Source organism: Ostrinia furnacalis, unplaced genomic scaffold (genome assembly GCF_004193835.3).
Source record: "Ostrinia furnacalis isolate ACB-3 unplaced genomic scaffold, ASM419383v2 OfSCF0197, whole genome shotgun sequence".
Lineage (NCBI taxonomy): Eukaryota > Metazoa > Arthropoda > Insecta > Lepidoptera > Crambidae > Ostrinia > Ostrinia furnacalis.
Window position 1 is genome coordinate 483,309 of NW_021130436.1, and position 17,585 is coordinate 500,893.

At 37.0% G+C, this 17,585-nt stretch overlaps 1 protein-coding gene across 1 annotated transcript in view; it reads right to left on the reverse strand.

Annotated features, from left to right (window-relative positions):
* LOC114355264 (inactivation-no-after-potential D protein) overlaps nt 1-17,585 on the reverse strand; it is an 83,636-nt gene that overhangs the window by 31,300 nt on the left and 34,751 nt on the right. Inside the window, exons 4-5 of the mRNA XM_028308011.1 lie at nt 11,234-11,328; nt 9,921-9,996 (exon numbers count right to left, since the gene is read on the reverse strand). Of these exons, the coding sequence (XP_028163812.1) occupies nt 9,921-9,996; nt 11,234-11,328 (171 nt within the window). The remainder of the gene's footprint in view (nt 1-9,920; nt 9,997-11,233; nt 11,329-17,585) is intronic.

Below are 17,585 nucleotides of genomic sequence, written 5' to 3' on the forward strand. Positions count from 1 at the left end.
TGGGCTTAAGACTTAGTGACCTAGGAGGTATTGCAACAGAGTAGGTGGCTATAATACATTATACATAATACAAGACATGTAACATATACATCAATGCTAGAGATTAACAAAACAAGCAGATTACAATAATAAAGTATCTAGAGACATTTTCGGTGGTCGGTTGTTAGATATTTGTTAATTGAGTAGAAACATTTAAGTACTAAATATTGTCTCAGGGCTTTCGAAAAGCGTTTAATGTTAGGCTCGGTTTTTATGTCTTCAGGAAGTTTGTTGTATAAGGATGGTCGTTTAAATGGGTCACTCACCTTCCGCTTCTTGAACGACAACGTTCGCCGCCATATTGTTCGCAGTAGCTTGTAATGCTCGGCGGGCACCGACCGGCGCGCGCGCACCTCGCTCATCACAGTCATCACACTAGTGCATCACTAGCACACTTCACACTACCACTGTTTTGTTCATTACATACTTGTATGGTCTGTTTTAGTTATTGAGTACGGAAATTCACACTTTTATCACTACCTCTAGTTATTGGTTGTCCATTACATAGTTGTGTTGAGGTATCCTTTTAGTTGTAAAGTTAGTTATAATATAGTAGTTACTAGCACTTTTAGGTTTTTGTTTTCTGAGAAAGTAAAATTTGATTATTTTACTCAAGTTAAAGCACTTCTTTTTCTGACACTATTTATTGTTTATTCACTCCTGATAGTATTTTTAAAAATCCTAATTCGAGGAAATAAAATTAGTTTCATTTATCTCAGATAAAGACATCAGATAAATCTGTTAGATTAAGTATCTGAAACTTTATCAAAATTTGAAAATTGGAATTTTTTTATCGGGACCGGTAAAACTAACACTGAAACTCCTAGTTTGCACTTAGGTTAAATTACGGAAAAAAATATGGTATAAATGCTGGTATCATATTTTACTAAATTAACAAATAAATTACAGTTATTGTTAGGTATCTAATTAACCGTGTCCTGATCCCACACCATCCGCTGTTCTATACGTACATCATGTCCCAAAATTCAACGATAAGCCGGCCCCATAGGACAAAAACATGACTATTTTAGAAAAATCAGAAAAAAGAAATATCCTAATTTTTTTCTAGTTTTCTAGGAGGCTGACAATAGTGACTGAGTTTCTTGCGCTGCTTCTTCTCAGCACTGGCCCATTTACTGTCCCGAAGCAGTGGTAGGGTTAATAATGGGACGTGTAAAAGTGTTTTTTAAAAAAGAAAGAAATATTTATTGCCATTTTAAAAGCCTATTTGCAAAAATAAATCAGTTTTTTTTAGAGTACATAAAAGGCTTCAAAGTTTAGCTTATAGTGCCGTCGGCTGTACCTAAATATTGGAACATTTTTATTAATGGTTTGATACAATTGCCAATAGTAGTCCACAGCGACTAAGCCAGCTATTACAGCAAAGCCTGTTATCGGGCTACTAAGCCCTATCTCTGTTGATAAGGCTGATAACGCTGGACGCGGTTTAAAATTCCAGATAAATTTTAATGTTCATTAAAATTCATGATGCCACTGCAGGCCAGTGGTAAGAGTTAGATCAATTCTCGATTCAATCCCAGAGCCCATCATCATCTTCATTTCAACCGCAGGACGTCCACTGCTGAACATAGGCCTCCCCCAATGATATTCACATCGCCCGTTTGGTAGCGGCCTGCATCAAACGCCTACCCGCTACCTTTAAGAGGTCGTCGGTTCATTTTGCGGACCAAGGAGAGTATTAAATTAATACTTAGAATGGCATTAAGAGTAGTAAATTTTTAAATCTCTATCAAATCCTTGAGACAACTTTGGCATATTTAATGGTCGAACCTAGTTCCAAGTATCCTAGACCTAAAAGTTTTAACTGGGTATTATGACGGCTTGATGAGATGAGCAGATAAGATTGCATTGACGAACTGCCCATTTATCTCGTAATAAGGACATTATAGAGGCTGTACAAGATAACTACAACCACCAGGTTCTGTGTTTCGCGTATTAATACAAGCTGTATAGACTAAGAGCTAGTGAACGCCAGACCTACGTCATTTTATAAAAGCTGAAAGTATCATTAAATCTGATTTTTATGCATAATATTTGGACAATAATTAGAAGTATTTTCCCCAACAACCAGACAGTTTCGACAGCCCGCTGGCTGAGCCCTTCTTGCAATAGTGCAACGATTAGTGCTGCTTCTGAAGGTGTAGAATCCCAGGTAAAATGTCAAAAGAAGCGGAGATGTGTATGGATCAACGTGTGAGAGCAAAAATCCGAAAACACGTGCTTTTATAGGGGGTAAATAGGCCGCACGCAACTCGCGACGTATCAAACAGTTGATACATGTCTTTTTCCTTACTTCTTCACATCAGGCGGGATATCTTTTAAATACTGGTGTGATATAAATGAATTTGGTATCAATTTAAAGTTAAAAGTTTAATCTTTACAATGGTGCCACTTTTTTGTTACTAACAAATTCATTAGTATACAAGATTGCGTGGAAACAACTTCATGTAAGTGATTTCATACTTTTGCTCGCGAGTGTAGAAACAGTTTTTTGGCATGGCTATTAGTTGAGTACTAAGATAGACCCCCAAGTAGTTTCAGCCCAGGGCCCCACAAATTCACGATCCGGCCCTGGTCAGGGAGGTAGTTTAGAGCCAGGAGAAGGACATAGGATACTTTTTATCCCGTTCGAAATTAAAAAAAAGTCTGCTTATTTATTGCCATTAAGGCGGAACAAAGTTCGCCGGGTCTGCTAGTTACTATTAATAATCAAATACAGGCTGCAGCACAAGCTAAACGATTGACTCTTAAATCTTTGAAATATATGCTATATTGCGACTATATTGTATAGTCCGACTGTACATTAATAATAGATAATGTAAATACGTTCCCACGCCATTTGATACGACGAGGTGCATTATCATTTACAAGATATTGTTTACTTTGATATTGACTATACTTGTCACGCGACTCTACATGGATTTTAGCATGTAACATTATGGCGAAACTTGATAAGCCAATTGCATATGGCTGCTAAAATTAGTAACCAAATTAAATGACGCCATTTTACGCGAGAAAATAGTTACAAATATTTAAAACAACAGTTTTAGGCACAACTCTACAAACAAACATACCAGGTGCGATTGCGGTCAAATACCTGCCTTGTCTAGCATTCAAAAAACCTAGGCTTATAGTTTTATTTATTTTCTTCATTAATGTTTTCATATTGTAAATTTTCTTTTGTATTCTTGAATTTTCACTAAATTTTCAGAATTTTCCTGTTTTTTTTTACAAACTCATAAATACTCAAATAATAATAAAAGAAACTGAAAATGTTTTCAAACAATAAATTAGTCACCGGAGTCGATTAAGAAAAAATTAATAAAAACGCAAAAATAAAAAAAATATCAAATATCTACTACAGACAATTATCAGTATAACCTTCTTGAAAGTTATTTTCAGAAGTATTTTATAATAAACGATATCAAAATTAATTTGTTCTTTAATCACACGGTTGTAGTAATTAATACCACATCCCTGGGTAGAAGACTTTAGTCATAACCGATACTGATTACGTATTTAATGATGGATTTTTTTGGAATGATTAAGATTAATCCCACATCTCTTCCCCACTGTAAGACTAACACCTTGACCGCAGAAAAACAACGTGACTATTGGGCTGTCCCGTAGGAAAATTTAACCGTGTTGGGATCAGAAATCAAAATAAATAAATAATACGCATAATTGAGGTATCTAATCCATGCATCATCATCATTTCAGCCATAGGACGTCCACTGCTGAACATAGGCCTCCCCCAATGACTTCCACATCGCACGGTTGGCAGCGGCCTGCATCCAGCGCCTTCCTGCTACTTATCAGGTCGTGGTCCACCTTGTGGGTGGACCGGAAAATGCATGCTATACTAAAGTAAAAAAAAGTACCTAATACCTTCTTTACCCTTGAAAAAGAGGATGACAATAGTGACTGAGTTTCTTGCGCTGCTTCTTTTCAGCACTGGCCCATTTATTGTCCCGAAGCAGTGGTAGGGTTAATGGGACGTGTAAAGTGCTTTTTAAAAGCCTACTTGCAAAAATGAAATGAATTAAAGAAGATATCTTGTTTAACGAAATCATTTTTTTCATTCTCACAAGTGAATAACTAATCCGTTACATTAATTAGTACTCAATGGCATGTAGTACTTTCATGTTGAGGTAGCCAAGCCACTGTGAATTTTGACAGTACCTATGAATTGGACTACTGTATCTTTATTTTTTTTATAATGAGTTAAGTCTTGATTGCAATCCCAGTCGGCGAGTGCAGATAATATTATTAAACTAGCTGTGCCCGCGACTTCNAATACTTAGAATGGCATTAAGAGTAGTAAATTTTTAAATCTCTATCAAATCCTTGAGACAACTTTGGCATATTTAATGGTCGAACCTAGTTCCAAGTATCCTAGACCTAAAAGTTTTAACTGGGTATTATGACGGCTTGATGAGATGAGCAGATAAGATTGCATTGACGAACTGCCCATTTATCTCGTAATAAGGACATTATAGAGGCTGTACAAGATAACTACAACCACCAGGTTCTGTGTTTCGCGTATTAATACAAGCTGTATAGACTAAGAGCTAGTGAACGCCAGACCTACGTCATTTTATAAAAGCTGAAAGTATCATTAAATCTGATTTTTATGCATAATATTTGGACAATAATTAGAAGTATTTTCCCCAACAACCAGACAGTTTTGACAGTTCCAACTCCTTGCCAGTTTTTTTAGGGTAGCTCCCAAAGCCACCATGACCCAAAATTCATAATAAATTCCCCAACATTATATCTTATATTGGGAGCATACGCTGACAAACTTTCAGCTTTTATAAAATGACGTAGGTCTGGCGTTCACTAGCTCTTAGTATAGTATGTTTACCTAATAGAGAAAATAAAAAATAATAATAAAAAAAATAGACTACAAACTCAAATTCATTTGAACTAATTTAGTGTGTAGTGTAGGTCTTTTTTAAGGCACGATACACGTTCTAAAATTTAGCTTATCCTACCAAATCTAAAAACCCTACAAGTTAAGATTACGGGATCAAATATCACTGAGGGAAAATTTAGTTAGATAAATATTTTTACCCAGAGTTCTAAACTGTAGGTAAATACATACTATATGAACACGTTTATTTGTATTTAATTTTATCCTCAAAACATACCTTACTACGTCCTTATTTGAGTACCTACATTTTTGATATCAAATTCACGAACTTTTATTTATTTTTATTTCACACAAAATCTGTAATAATAAGCCTAAAAAAGACAGATACGCGAAGTAACCTTTATCCAGCAAAAACTAAATAAATAAAGAAGATAAATATAAATAAAAATTCGTACATATCCTTACAAATGAATCTGCTTTCTAAATAGGTATATGAAACTCAAAAGTGACTGACTGACTGAATGACATAGTGATCTATCAACGCACAGCCGAAACCACTGGACGGATCGGGCTGAAATTTGGCATGCAGGCACATGTTATGACGTAGGCATCCGCTAAGAAAGGATTTTACAAAGCTCCACCCCTAAGAAGGTAAAACGGGATCCACGCGTACGAAGTCGCCGGCGGCCGCTAGTTTGTAAATAAATCGCGAACTATGAATTGTTTATAAATATTTGCTCGTTTACGAATAAAGAGAGTTTTATCCGCATAGCTCATTACTATTAATAATCAAATACAGGCTGCATCACAAGCTAAACAATTGACTCTTATATCTTTGCAATAGATGCTATATTGCGACTATATTGTATAGTCCGACTTTTCATTAATAATAGATAATGTAAATACGTTCCCACGCCATTTGATACGACGAGGTGCATTATCATTTACAAGATATTGTTTACTTTGATATTGGCTATACTTGTGACGCGACTCTATATGGATTTTAGCATGTAACATTATGGCGAAACTTGATAAGCCAATTGCATATGGCTGCTAAAATTAGTAACCAAATTAAATGACGCCATTTTAAGCGAGAAAATAGTTATAAATATTTAAAACAACAGTTTTAGGGACAACTGTAGAAACAAACATACCTAAGTACTTATTGCTATACTTATTAGTTTTATTTATTACTTCGTTAATGTTGCCTTATTGTAATTTTCTTTGGTATTCTTGAATTTTAACTAGGAACATAGAAACTTTTCAGGATTTTCCATTTGTTTTTTTTTCAAACTCATAAAAAATTTCAAACAATAATAAAAGAGACTGAAAAAAGTTTTCAAATAATAGTTTAGTCACTGGAGTCTACAAAAATAAATATAAAAAAAACTGCAAAAATAAAAAAAAAACAATTGTCAAATTTTAATTATCTACAGTCAATAATAACCTTCTTGAAAGTTCGTTAATGTTGCCTTATTGTAATTTTCTTTGGTATTCTTGAATTTTAACTAGGTACATAGAAACTTTTCAGGATTTTCCATTTGTATTTTTTTCAAACTCATAAAAAATTTCAAACAATAATAAAAGAGACTGAAAAAAGTTTTCAAATAATAGATTAGTCACTGGAGTCTACAAAAATAAATATAAAAAAAACGCAAAAATAAAAAAAAACAATTGTCAAATTTTAATATATCTACAGTCAATAATAACCTTCTTGAAAGTTCTTTTTAGAAGTATTTTATAATAAAGGACATCAAAATTAATTGTTCTTCTTCAATCACACGGTTGTAGTAATTAATGCCACATCCCTAGGTAGAAGACTTTAGTCATAGCCTATACTGATTAGGTATTTAATGATGGATTTACTTGGAATGATTAAGATTAATCCCACATCTCTTCCCTACTATAAGACTAACACCTTGACCGCAGAAAAACAACGAGTGACTATTTGGGCAGTCCCGTAGGAAAATTGAACAGTGTTGGGATCAGAAATCTAAATAAGTAAATAATACGCGTAATTGAGGTATCTAATCCATGCTATCATCATCATTTCAGCCATAGGACGTCCACTGCTGAACATAGGCCTCCCCCAATGACTTCCACATTGGACGGTTGGCAGCGGCCTGCATCCAGCGCCTTCCTGCTACTTTTATCAGGTCGTCGGTCCACCTTGTAAGTGGACCGGGAAATGCATGCTATACTAAAGTAAAAAAAATATACCTAATACCTTCTTTACCCTTGAAAAGAGACTGACAATATAGTAACTGAGTTTCTTGCGCTGCTTCTTTTCAGCACTGGCCCATTTATTGTCCCAAAGCAGTGGTAGGGTTAATGGGACGTGTAAAGTGCTTTTTAAAAGCCTACTTGCGAAAATAAAATGAATTTTGAGTTATTACAGTTTTCATGAGATAATTTATGAAGATAAAAAACAATGAAATCTATTTTTTCATTTTCAAAAGTAAATAATAACTTATCCGTTACATTATGTATTAGGACTCAATAGCATGTAGTTCTTTCATGTTGAGGTAGCCAAGCCACTGTAAATTTTGACAGTACCTACCTATGAATTGGACTACTGTATCTTTATTTTTTTTATAATGAGTTAAGTCTTGATTGCAATCCCTACGGCGAGTGCAGATATTTTTAAAAACGGTACAAGATTTGTCAGAAAATACCTACTCACACATACCTCTTTTTAAGATTTATCATGACGTTAAAAAGTCAAGTTCAATAGTACATACCTAACATAACTGTTACGTAAAGTACTAAGTTAATATTCAATTTGAAAAATAATGACGCAGGTATTCAAGTTATTTTTATAATATTAATTATGCAATATTCTGTTTGCATAATGGAGGTATTTAGTTAATTTACTCAAACCTACGAACTTACTTACATACAATTTAAAATAGCTACTTAGGTACAAATCTATCATCAGACACCTAAGTGCAAACTCTGAGATACGCAATTAATTCAGTGTTACAAACGTTTTTTCAAACACGGCATAACTTAACGTCTTTTCACCTTAAACTTGTCAAAATAACCACTAACTAAAGGTTACAATCACTGTTAACTACTATCACAACCGTTCACAATGTGACTCTACACCAAACACTATTATCACAGTTCCAAATATCCAGCTTTAGCTGGATTTAATGGATTTATCACCTAAATAAAAAAGAATATGCAAACACGTCCGATTCCGTTTTCACACATACGCGAACTACAAAAACAGTTGGTAATATGACATTATAAATGAGAGATAACATACACAAAACACATACGAAACACAACTGTGTATGTTAACATACAGCCAAATGTAAAATGAATCGTATCCACCGTTTATAAAATTGATAATTCAATAAAACATCCGAAGGACTTACACACTATTGTTCGATTCATAATGATAAACACTGAAAATTGTTGAAGCGATGTAATATAAACTTTACATCTATAATTTTAGAGGTTACATTCCTTTATATGATTGTGCGTAGGAAAATCGTATTGAAATCATGGGGTATAGATGTGTGGTAAGTGCGAGGGAGACGGAAGATGTTGCCGACAAGGTCACCGGGCACTAATAATAAACATACATAGCAAACTCATATGTATAGTATGTTTTTTCGAATAACTTTGGTATATTGATACAGGTCCTTGATTCGGCTAAGAAGAATCGCTAATTTTATGCATTTAAAAATGATGCTACAGTAATAAATGCAAGGCTATAAAATATAACATGAAAAGAAAGAAAAAGACTGATCTTTTCTGATAGTTCAAAGGTTATTATTCTTACGTTTCTGTTATGACTGAATTCATACATTGTCTAGCTCTATGTACAGACAATTTTGTGTTACGAAATTTATAATTATTTAGGTAAGTACCTACTTCAATCGAAATTAATCATACTAGATGTTTATAAAACTTAAATAAAACAAATCCAAATGTATACCTAAAACATAAAATAAATACAACCACCATAATTGTTATTCAAAACAAAGTCTTTTATAGCGAGAGTGAGAATTATTGGGTTATTGTGTATGTATGTAGAGGCTTTTTTCTAATTTCACTATAAGCGTTTGAAAAGTTTTTCACCATCAAAAAATTACGTTATTTCCGAAGGACATTAACTGCATATTACTATGTCAATGTCTAATTAAGCCTGATAATTTAATTGGTCAAACGGGCGAAGCCACCGCGACTCACTAGTCTAGGTATTATCAATCAGAATGATTCCCACCTCTATAATTTCTATGTAACCAGGATCTACAGCTCGAATGCTAACCAAACTATAGAAATTACCTATTATACCAAGAGATATTAAGAAAAAAACAATTGACAATCAACGAAACTAAATTGTAGAGACAAAACTCTTCGTAGATAAGTGAACGCCTATAAAAGTTTGTAAAGCAAATATGTGGAACGAAAATAATGCCATCAGTATTTGCAATGTTGATGTCAATTATGTATTTTGCTTTGATCTAACCATATTCTTTGATAATAATATGATTATATTTTTTATGGTATTTTGTTAATTTAATTATCAACATTTTGGCACTTCAAAAAATCCGACTGAGGCATCCTTTGCACCTGAAGTATAAGAGAGTTTTCAAGTAGAAAATCATGTATTATTTATGTTCCTCCGGAAATGCTTCGGCATAAGAGCCATAGATAAACACTTTTTTTTAAGTTTAAAATAAAACAGCTTGAAAAATGTTGTAAAAATATGTCGGTCTTATCGCCCAAGGCGACGCCTTCCAAAAGGTAGAAAAAGCTTTCTCGATATAAATTCACTAGCATTCAGTCCCGGTTTCGCGTTTGGTACCTACAATGAAGCCTATAGCACTCAGGGATCACACATATCCAACGGTGAAAGGATTTTTAAAATAGGTCCAGTAGTTTCTGAGATCAGCGCGTTCAAACAAACAAACTCTTTAGCTTTATGATATTAGTATTAGTATAGTTACATATTATAGATTTGACTTACCTCTTCCTCCAAAGCGACTGGGAACTGTGAGGGGTTGAGAGGTTTTACTGCTACATCTTCTAACGCAGACTTTCTCCTGAAACAATAATAACGAATTAATAAATTACATTTAGCACTAACTTGTATTTAAAAAACACTAGCGGCCGCCCACGACTTCGTATGCGCGGATCCCGATTTACACCATATCTACCTTGGAACCTACCTGCCAAACAAGTTTGTAGGTGTTTTGCTTTCTAAGATTTCGTGATTAATCAAGATTTTTTAAGTTCTCAATTCGACTGTATTCTTTTTCTTGTATTGACTGATCACAAGGAAACGTTTTTTCATTGTTACCTTAAGGTTAATTAAATAAAATCTTCTTTTTCACTTCAATATTAAACTACGACATAATGGGTTACAAAAGAGCATTTGGATTTTACTTTGTAAGAGCATCATCACTAACACAGCTCATTTAATTAATCTCTACTACTCTTGCAGTGCCCTGCATTTAGTTGTGAATTTCATGACTTTCAAATTGTTTAACTTCCGAAATTGTTTAATTTCGTAAAAAAAAATCCCCAATTTTCTTATAACACTCTACCGTATGCCTGCTTTATTTATTGTTTTACCTGAATTTCATTCCCGTTTCAAACACACACGAGCAATTGGAATATCTAATCCGGTTACTTTGAAACCGACACGTTCCAAGATTGTTATCAGTAATTGAGGGCGAAAGAGGTTCTATTTCTTACAATTTACCGGAACCTTCGAGATGTGAAGCTTTTGTGACAATTCTTGTTAAGCTTCAGATGTTATGTGTGAGTGTGTGTGGCGATCAGAAAGTTCGTTGTTCAATAACGTGGGCGAAAATGTAGTTCCTTGTTAAAGAACTCTTGTAAGCTTTGTATTTGTCGCAAAAAATATTGAAGTGGCTATAAAGAAGAAATAATTTTGTGATAGATCGTAATTTAAGAAAGCTAGTTTCTTAAAAAAAAAATAGTCCGTCAATATTATCAAAAAATATTGGACTCGTTACTTTTAATTGTCACACATACAAATAATTACAAAGTTGAAGTTCCACGTGACGTCACAGTGCTGCATTTTTAAGCACTCATTGACGTCACGGGTCTCTTCTTTTGAACTTTGGCGCGCTTTATCTCTTTAAATCATGAGTTAGAAAAAGTTAAAAATACGTCTCGAGTATTTTTTAATAAGTTAATTGACGAACTTTTGCTTTTTTACCCAGGAAACATCCCTATTATCAATCTAAGAAGATGGCTGCCAACTGTGTTTAGGCTATAGTTAAATATCAGTGTTTTTTTCATGACTCTTACCTCAGCAGTATGATCTTGAAGACGGGCCCGATCAGGCCCTTGATGATGGCAGACGCGTTAAGGTGGCACCTCCCGTGCAGGACTATGCCGTTCACCTGGTAATAATAATAAAACATTATTAATATCAAAGTACCTATTTTTCTAATAAAAGGAATCATAAGCCGTGTGGTGACGGCAGAGTAGAATACATTTGTCACCAACCCCTACTCTTCCCGCGGGTGTCGTAAGAGGCGACTTAGAGACTATACATCAAACAGAGAACGGGCAGCCGCGCTCTCTGAAAACCATACATTTTTTAAACTGCGATCTCCAACCCGCCTGCCAAGCGTAGGGATTATGGCAAAACCCTCCACTATATTGGAGAAGGCTCGTAGTCCAGCAGTGGACTGTAAGGGGCTGTTGATGATGATAATGAAAAGGAAGCAACGGACTTACGGATGTTATGGTACTGTTTCACATGAAATATAATAGCAACAGAAGAACTGTAAGTATTTCAAAAGCACAGTTTTAAGTACATAAGTATTATAAATTATTTGTTTTTTAGGAAATTAGCTCAAAATAAGGATAATGATGTCCTAATCTAAACAACGTAGGAACCAATACAAAACATTTGCAATTTTCATGTCTCATTTGGGAACAAAACCCCGAACTCCTCATGAAAGAAATTGCCTTTCTGCCAAAAAGGCAAGAAATTTTTCACCCCATTTCTGCTTATCAATATTTCAGTAGGCCAATAATTTCGGGCAGACTGATAGGTTTTGCAAAGATTTATCATTCCTAAGATAAATATTATTTCTCATAACTCATTCAAACCAAATATCCATCCAGAAACATTGTCGAAATCCGATTTCCTAATCTTAAACAATAACGAAAGCACTGGCATGCATAACAAAGCACCTTATCCGTATGCTCCACTTTATAATGAGTTCTACTCCGTTGAGTAACGGTCCGAATTCGGGTGTTGGAGTTTTGGCAGGAAGGCGCATTGCCCAGAGAGTTATGTTTCAATCAAAACGAACGTAATGTGGAATAGTTTGTTTCCGAGCCAATTATGGGAGAAGTGACGGTGGGAAGCGGAGCGGGGAAGAAATAAAACGACCTTTTAGGGGTGAGAGTGAAAATGCTATTACGCGGATATGTACTCTACTAGACGACCTATTTACTTACACATAATATCAGTCCTTATATCCTATCTAGTGGTAAAGTTACAGTAAGTGACATACTACGTTTAACGCTGAGTTGGTGACCTTTTATCACATGCAAAAGGCAGAATTTGACCTCCTCACGTTGACCAGACGGGTTGAAAACGGCCTGACATTTTACTCCAACCTACCAGACTACCTGACCTGATGTCATCATCAGTCAGTCTCCACTAAAGGAGGATGACCCTCTCTAATTTACCACAGGCAAAATGGAGGATTTGACACTGGTCAGAGGGGTTGGGAGTCCTGATGTTCGCATATTTATCCTTTGGTTACCTCTATCATACTCACGGGACCACCCTCACAGTCTCTGCAAGATTCACGCGGTTATTTGCAGCCAATTCTGATGTATTTTTTTCAATAACAATCATTAAAGAATCCCTAACTGCGGCTACACCCGCTCCCGCTCCGCCCAGCACTGGGCACCAGCGTTCCTGGCGCGGCGCCAGCGCTGGTGCTTGGATCACCTGCGGTCGGCGCCGCTACTTGGACGACTTCATTCAATTAGCTGCTTGTTTGTAGCCTCATCATCGTCAGGTCATTTAGCCTACACTGCAGTAGGACGACTGTGTCTAATTTACTAGAGGCAAAAGGGAGGATTTGACCAAGACTTCTCATGCTGGTTAGACGGGTTGGGAAAACCGAAATCGTCGCTTCCAACATCTACGGAAAGAGCAAGGGTAGTCCTGTTCTATCCTTTTTTTTTAGGTGGTAAAAATGCATTGAGCTGCATACCCGCCGCTGTGGTCAGGCGACGGGTTATGTGGGGCTCTCCCCTCCAGGCAGGGGGGCCTACCCTCTAAAAATCCACCAGTGTCCTTCTTTCTGAGCATAGGTGAGTTGCCGGTGTAGCGAACCTTAACCCGAAGTCCACCTATGCTCAGTTTATCCGCTGTGCGGACCCACCTTGATTACCACAGGACAGGCAGTGTGGTTCTGGCAGGATAGAACAGTCCTGTTCTATCCTGCCAGAACCATACTGCCTTTTTCCATTTTACAATACATAGTTATCGGAGGAGCGGGAAGATACACAAGCCTCTACACAGCAGCTTACAAATCCAAGGGAGATGCCGCTGTTGCTGCGGTATAATGGGTTAACTTCTTAAGGGTCTATTCCGCCAGAAATACACTTTTTGCATTTTGCAGCCTACTAGGGTCAATTAACCCCGCGATTATTTCCAAATATCTGATGGTCTCTAATTTACCAGAAGCAAAGGTAGAATTTGACCGTCTAGGTAGTATCAATGCTGGCTAGACGGGAAAGGGAGAAACATGTTATGGTTGGGACGCTAACATGTTTCTTCCTTGTCGCTTCTTTCGACACCAACGAGAAAAGTGAGACATTCCACTTTTCTAGAACCGCACTGCCTTATTTTAGGGTTTTTTTATCCACAACGAGGAAGCTCTTTCCCTGTATCTCACCTGATGGTAAGTGACGATCAGGCCGAAGGTGGAAGCGAGCTTCACCCGAAATCCTCAACCACGGAAGAACTGGCTATCTTACCTCTAACTGCCGGAACCCAACAATGCTTTTAACATTGTTGTTATGGCGACAGACTTAGGTAAGATGGGTCAATTTATTACTGCGATCCTTCGCAAATTCTCCCGCTCCCGCTCCGGCCAGCACTGGGCACCAGCGTTCCTGGCGCGGCGCCAGCGCTGGTGCTCGAATCACCTGCGGTCGGCGCCGTTACTTGGACATCTCCATTCAATTAGCTGCTTGTTTGTAGCCTATTAGGGTCAACTATCATCGTGACCCACTTTTTCTGCGATTCTTTGAAGTATTTTTAATTAGTATATCGTAAACAAATCATTAATAATCTCTGTTATCTCCGCCAAGTAAGCTAACGCCCGTATTCACAAACGATGCTTGCTTAAGTGAAGCAGCAAATCTAACGCACAGCGTTGAATAAACATCTGTGATTGGTTCATATGTCATCCTATGAGTCCACGCGCACTGTGAGACCTCATAGTAATGTATGTGAATACGGGCGTAAATATCTTGTGCAGGAGTGGCTTAACCACAACAGTCCAGCGTTCGACGGAGATCGAATTAGCGTTCCATGAAATTCGAATTGAATCATCAAGGGTTTGTGTGAGACTGCGAGCAAAAGACTGTTTATGCGATATTTAAACACCTTTTAGGGTCGTGTTTTGGGGGAACACTGTGTCTAGGGAAATCTAGGGAATTTAACATCATTAGGATCAGTGCTAAAACTCTTCTAAGAAAAGAAACTTGTTCATGGTTGCGTAGCATATTTTTCAACAACAGTTTTTTCAGTAACGTTATGAGTTTTGAGTGATGAACATTGTTTATGAACACTCGACATGCTATCCATAAACTTGTCTTGTCAGCATGACAGGACACTGATTTTCAGCGAGTCATTATTATTACATTCTCGAGACCATCTTTGCAGAACATCCTGTATGTGACCGGACTATCAATCAGCCTATAGTTACTTATTTTCGCGATAATTTTATCGCAGCGTGTAATTCATTCAGTGCTCCTAAGCTATCCGTCACTCTACACTTTGTTAGTCAGCGCTTGGAGCGAAGCCAGAGGCGTGACGTGAACATGCTTACGCTTTATCACGATCGATCTTGTAGACAATATTGGTGATATACGCAAAATAACCAAAAAAAATTCTCTATCTGATTGAACATTAGACAGACAAGTTAAGCATCTAGGACTGGAACTAGAATTTGACCAGTCAACAAATTCAGCTGCGTAGCTATCGAATTAAAAAGTAGCAAGCGATTCACGAGTCGAATCTATCTAATGCGCATTGCTAGGACCTGATGCTTCAAGAACTTTTTTCAGCAGCAGATGAGAGTGTTGTAGAAGTGATGGTGATCTTAAAGCAATGAGTGGTTCATAGACGATGACGAATTAATTTGTTGTATTTTTTTAATGTTGGCAAAACCCTTTTCCTTCTTCTTCATCTATCAAGTGACTTGCAATGAGTCCCCGCGTACGTCGATTCGACGGTTTTATGTATTTTACGAAGCTGTGAATTGTATTCTTGAATCAAATAAACTTAATTTTTTCATCTTCTTTTTTTTGACAATCCATTCTAGATTACAAATCTAGATTACCTTTATCAAAATAGTGTCTTTCATCATCATCATCATTTCAGCCATAGGCCGTCCACTACTAAACATAGGCCTCTCCCAATGATTTCAACAATGGCCGGTTGGTAGCGGCTTGTATCTTTATCAAACTAAGAAGAAATACCCACAGTAGCTTCACACTATATCTCACTGTGTCCCACACCTGCATAGATATATTTCCTCAAGTATTGATAGATCAACTCAGCCATTCACAACCGTCCGGCAATCAGTCATCGTACATTTTACTACTGTTTTCTGGAGCGGCGCCATGTTGCGGTGCGGACGCACTGTAGTAAAGTTTGGACAGTAAAAGAGCCATAAATAAAAAGCTTGGATGCTTCCAGATAAGCGGAACCAATGGACACAAGTTTGATGGGAATACAAGTTTTGTTTTGGATGATCGATTATAAAAAATGCTTCTTGGGAATGCTGCCCGACTGCGCCAGAAAGAGGGTTATGATTTTTTTCTTTTACAATTATAACAACTTTGTGTAACAACTAAGTGGACTGACGATCTGGTAAAGGTCGAGGGAGGTGTCTGGATGCGAGCGGCGCCGGACCGGTCTTTGTGGAAATCCTTGGGGGAGGCCTTTGTCCAGCAGTGGACAGGACAGTGGAGATTTGGGCAATACAAATTGCTAATAATCTTAAAAAAAAACTATCTAATGTGTACGAGGCCTTAAAATTGACGTTTCGGAGTCTGCGCACCGATTCATCGACGATAACAATAGAGTATTGCTCCATCGCCAAATGGGACAACTCGAGGGGTGCCAAAAAGGTTTTTGTGCTTAATTGGTGGCTGATAGTCAAAAGTACTTTATGNCCCTTGATGATGGCAGACGCGTTAAGGTGGCACCTCCCGTGCAGGACTATGCCGTTCACCTGGTAACAAGAAAAATACAAATTAAATATCAAAGTGTTTTTGAAATAAAAGAAACCATAAGCCGTGTGGTGACGGCAGAGTAGAATACATTTGTCACCAACCCCTGCTCTACCCGCGGGTGTCGTAAGAGGCGACTTAGGGACTGCACATCAAACAGAGAACGGGCAGTAACCCGCCTGCCAAGCGTAGGGATTATGGCAAAACCCTCCACTATAGTGGAGGAGGCTCAAAGTACAGCAGTGGACTGTAAAGGGCTGTTGATGAAACAGAAGCAATGGACTTATGGATGTTATGGTACTGTTTCACATGAAATATAATAGCATCAGAAGAACTGCAAATATTTCAAAAGCACAATAACTTGTTATTTGTTTTTCACGCAATCAGCTTCAAATTAAACACAGTAAATTTCCTAATCTAAACAACGTTGAAACTACACAAAAAATTTTTGTTATTTTCATATCTCAACCGGGAACAAAACCCCGAACTCCTCATGAAAGAAATTCCGTTCAAGGCAAGGAATTTTTCACCCTATTTCTGCTTAGGCATACTTATTTTTACCAATAGTTGGTTCTGTTTGAGTAGTTTCGGGCAGTCTGATAGGTTTTGCAAAGATTTATCATTCTTAAGACAAATAGAAATATATCAAATAACTCATTCAAACCAAATATCCATCCAGAAACATTTTCGGAATCCGATTTCCTAATCTTAAACAATAACGAAAGCACTGGCATGCATAACAAAGCACCTTATCCGTATGCTCCACTAAATAATGAGTTCTACTCCGTTGAGTAACGGTCCGAATCTGGGTGGCGAGGTTTTGGCAGGAAGGCGCATTGCCCAGAGAGTTATGTTTCAATCAAAACGAACGTAATGTGGAATAGTTTGTTTCCGAGCCAATTATGGGAGAGAAGATGGTGGGAAGCGGAGCGGGGAAGAAATAAAACGACCTTTTAGGGTTGAAATTGAAAATGCTATTACGCGGATATGTACTCTACTAGACTGGACCTGTTTACCTACACAAAATATCACTTCTCATATCCTATATGTATGTAAAGGTAAAGGTGACAACGCTGAGTTAGTGATCTTTTACCACATGCAAAAGGCAGAATTTGACCTACACTCCCCCACGTTGACCAGACGGGATGAAGAGGAAAAG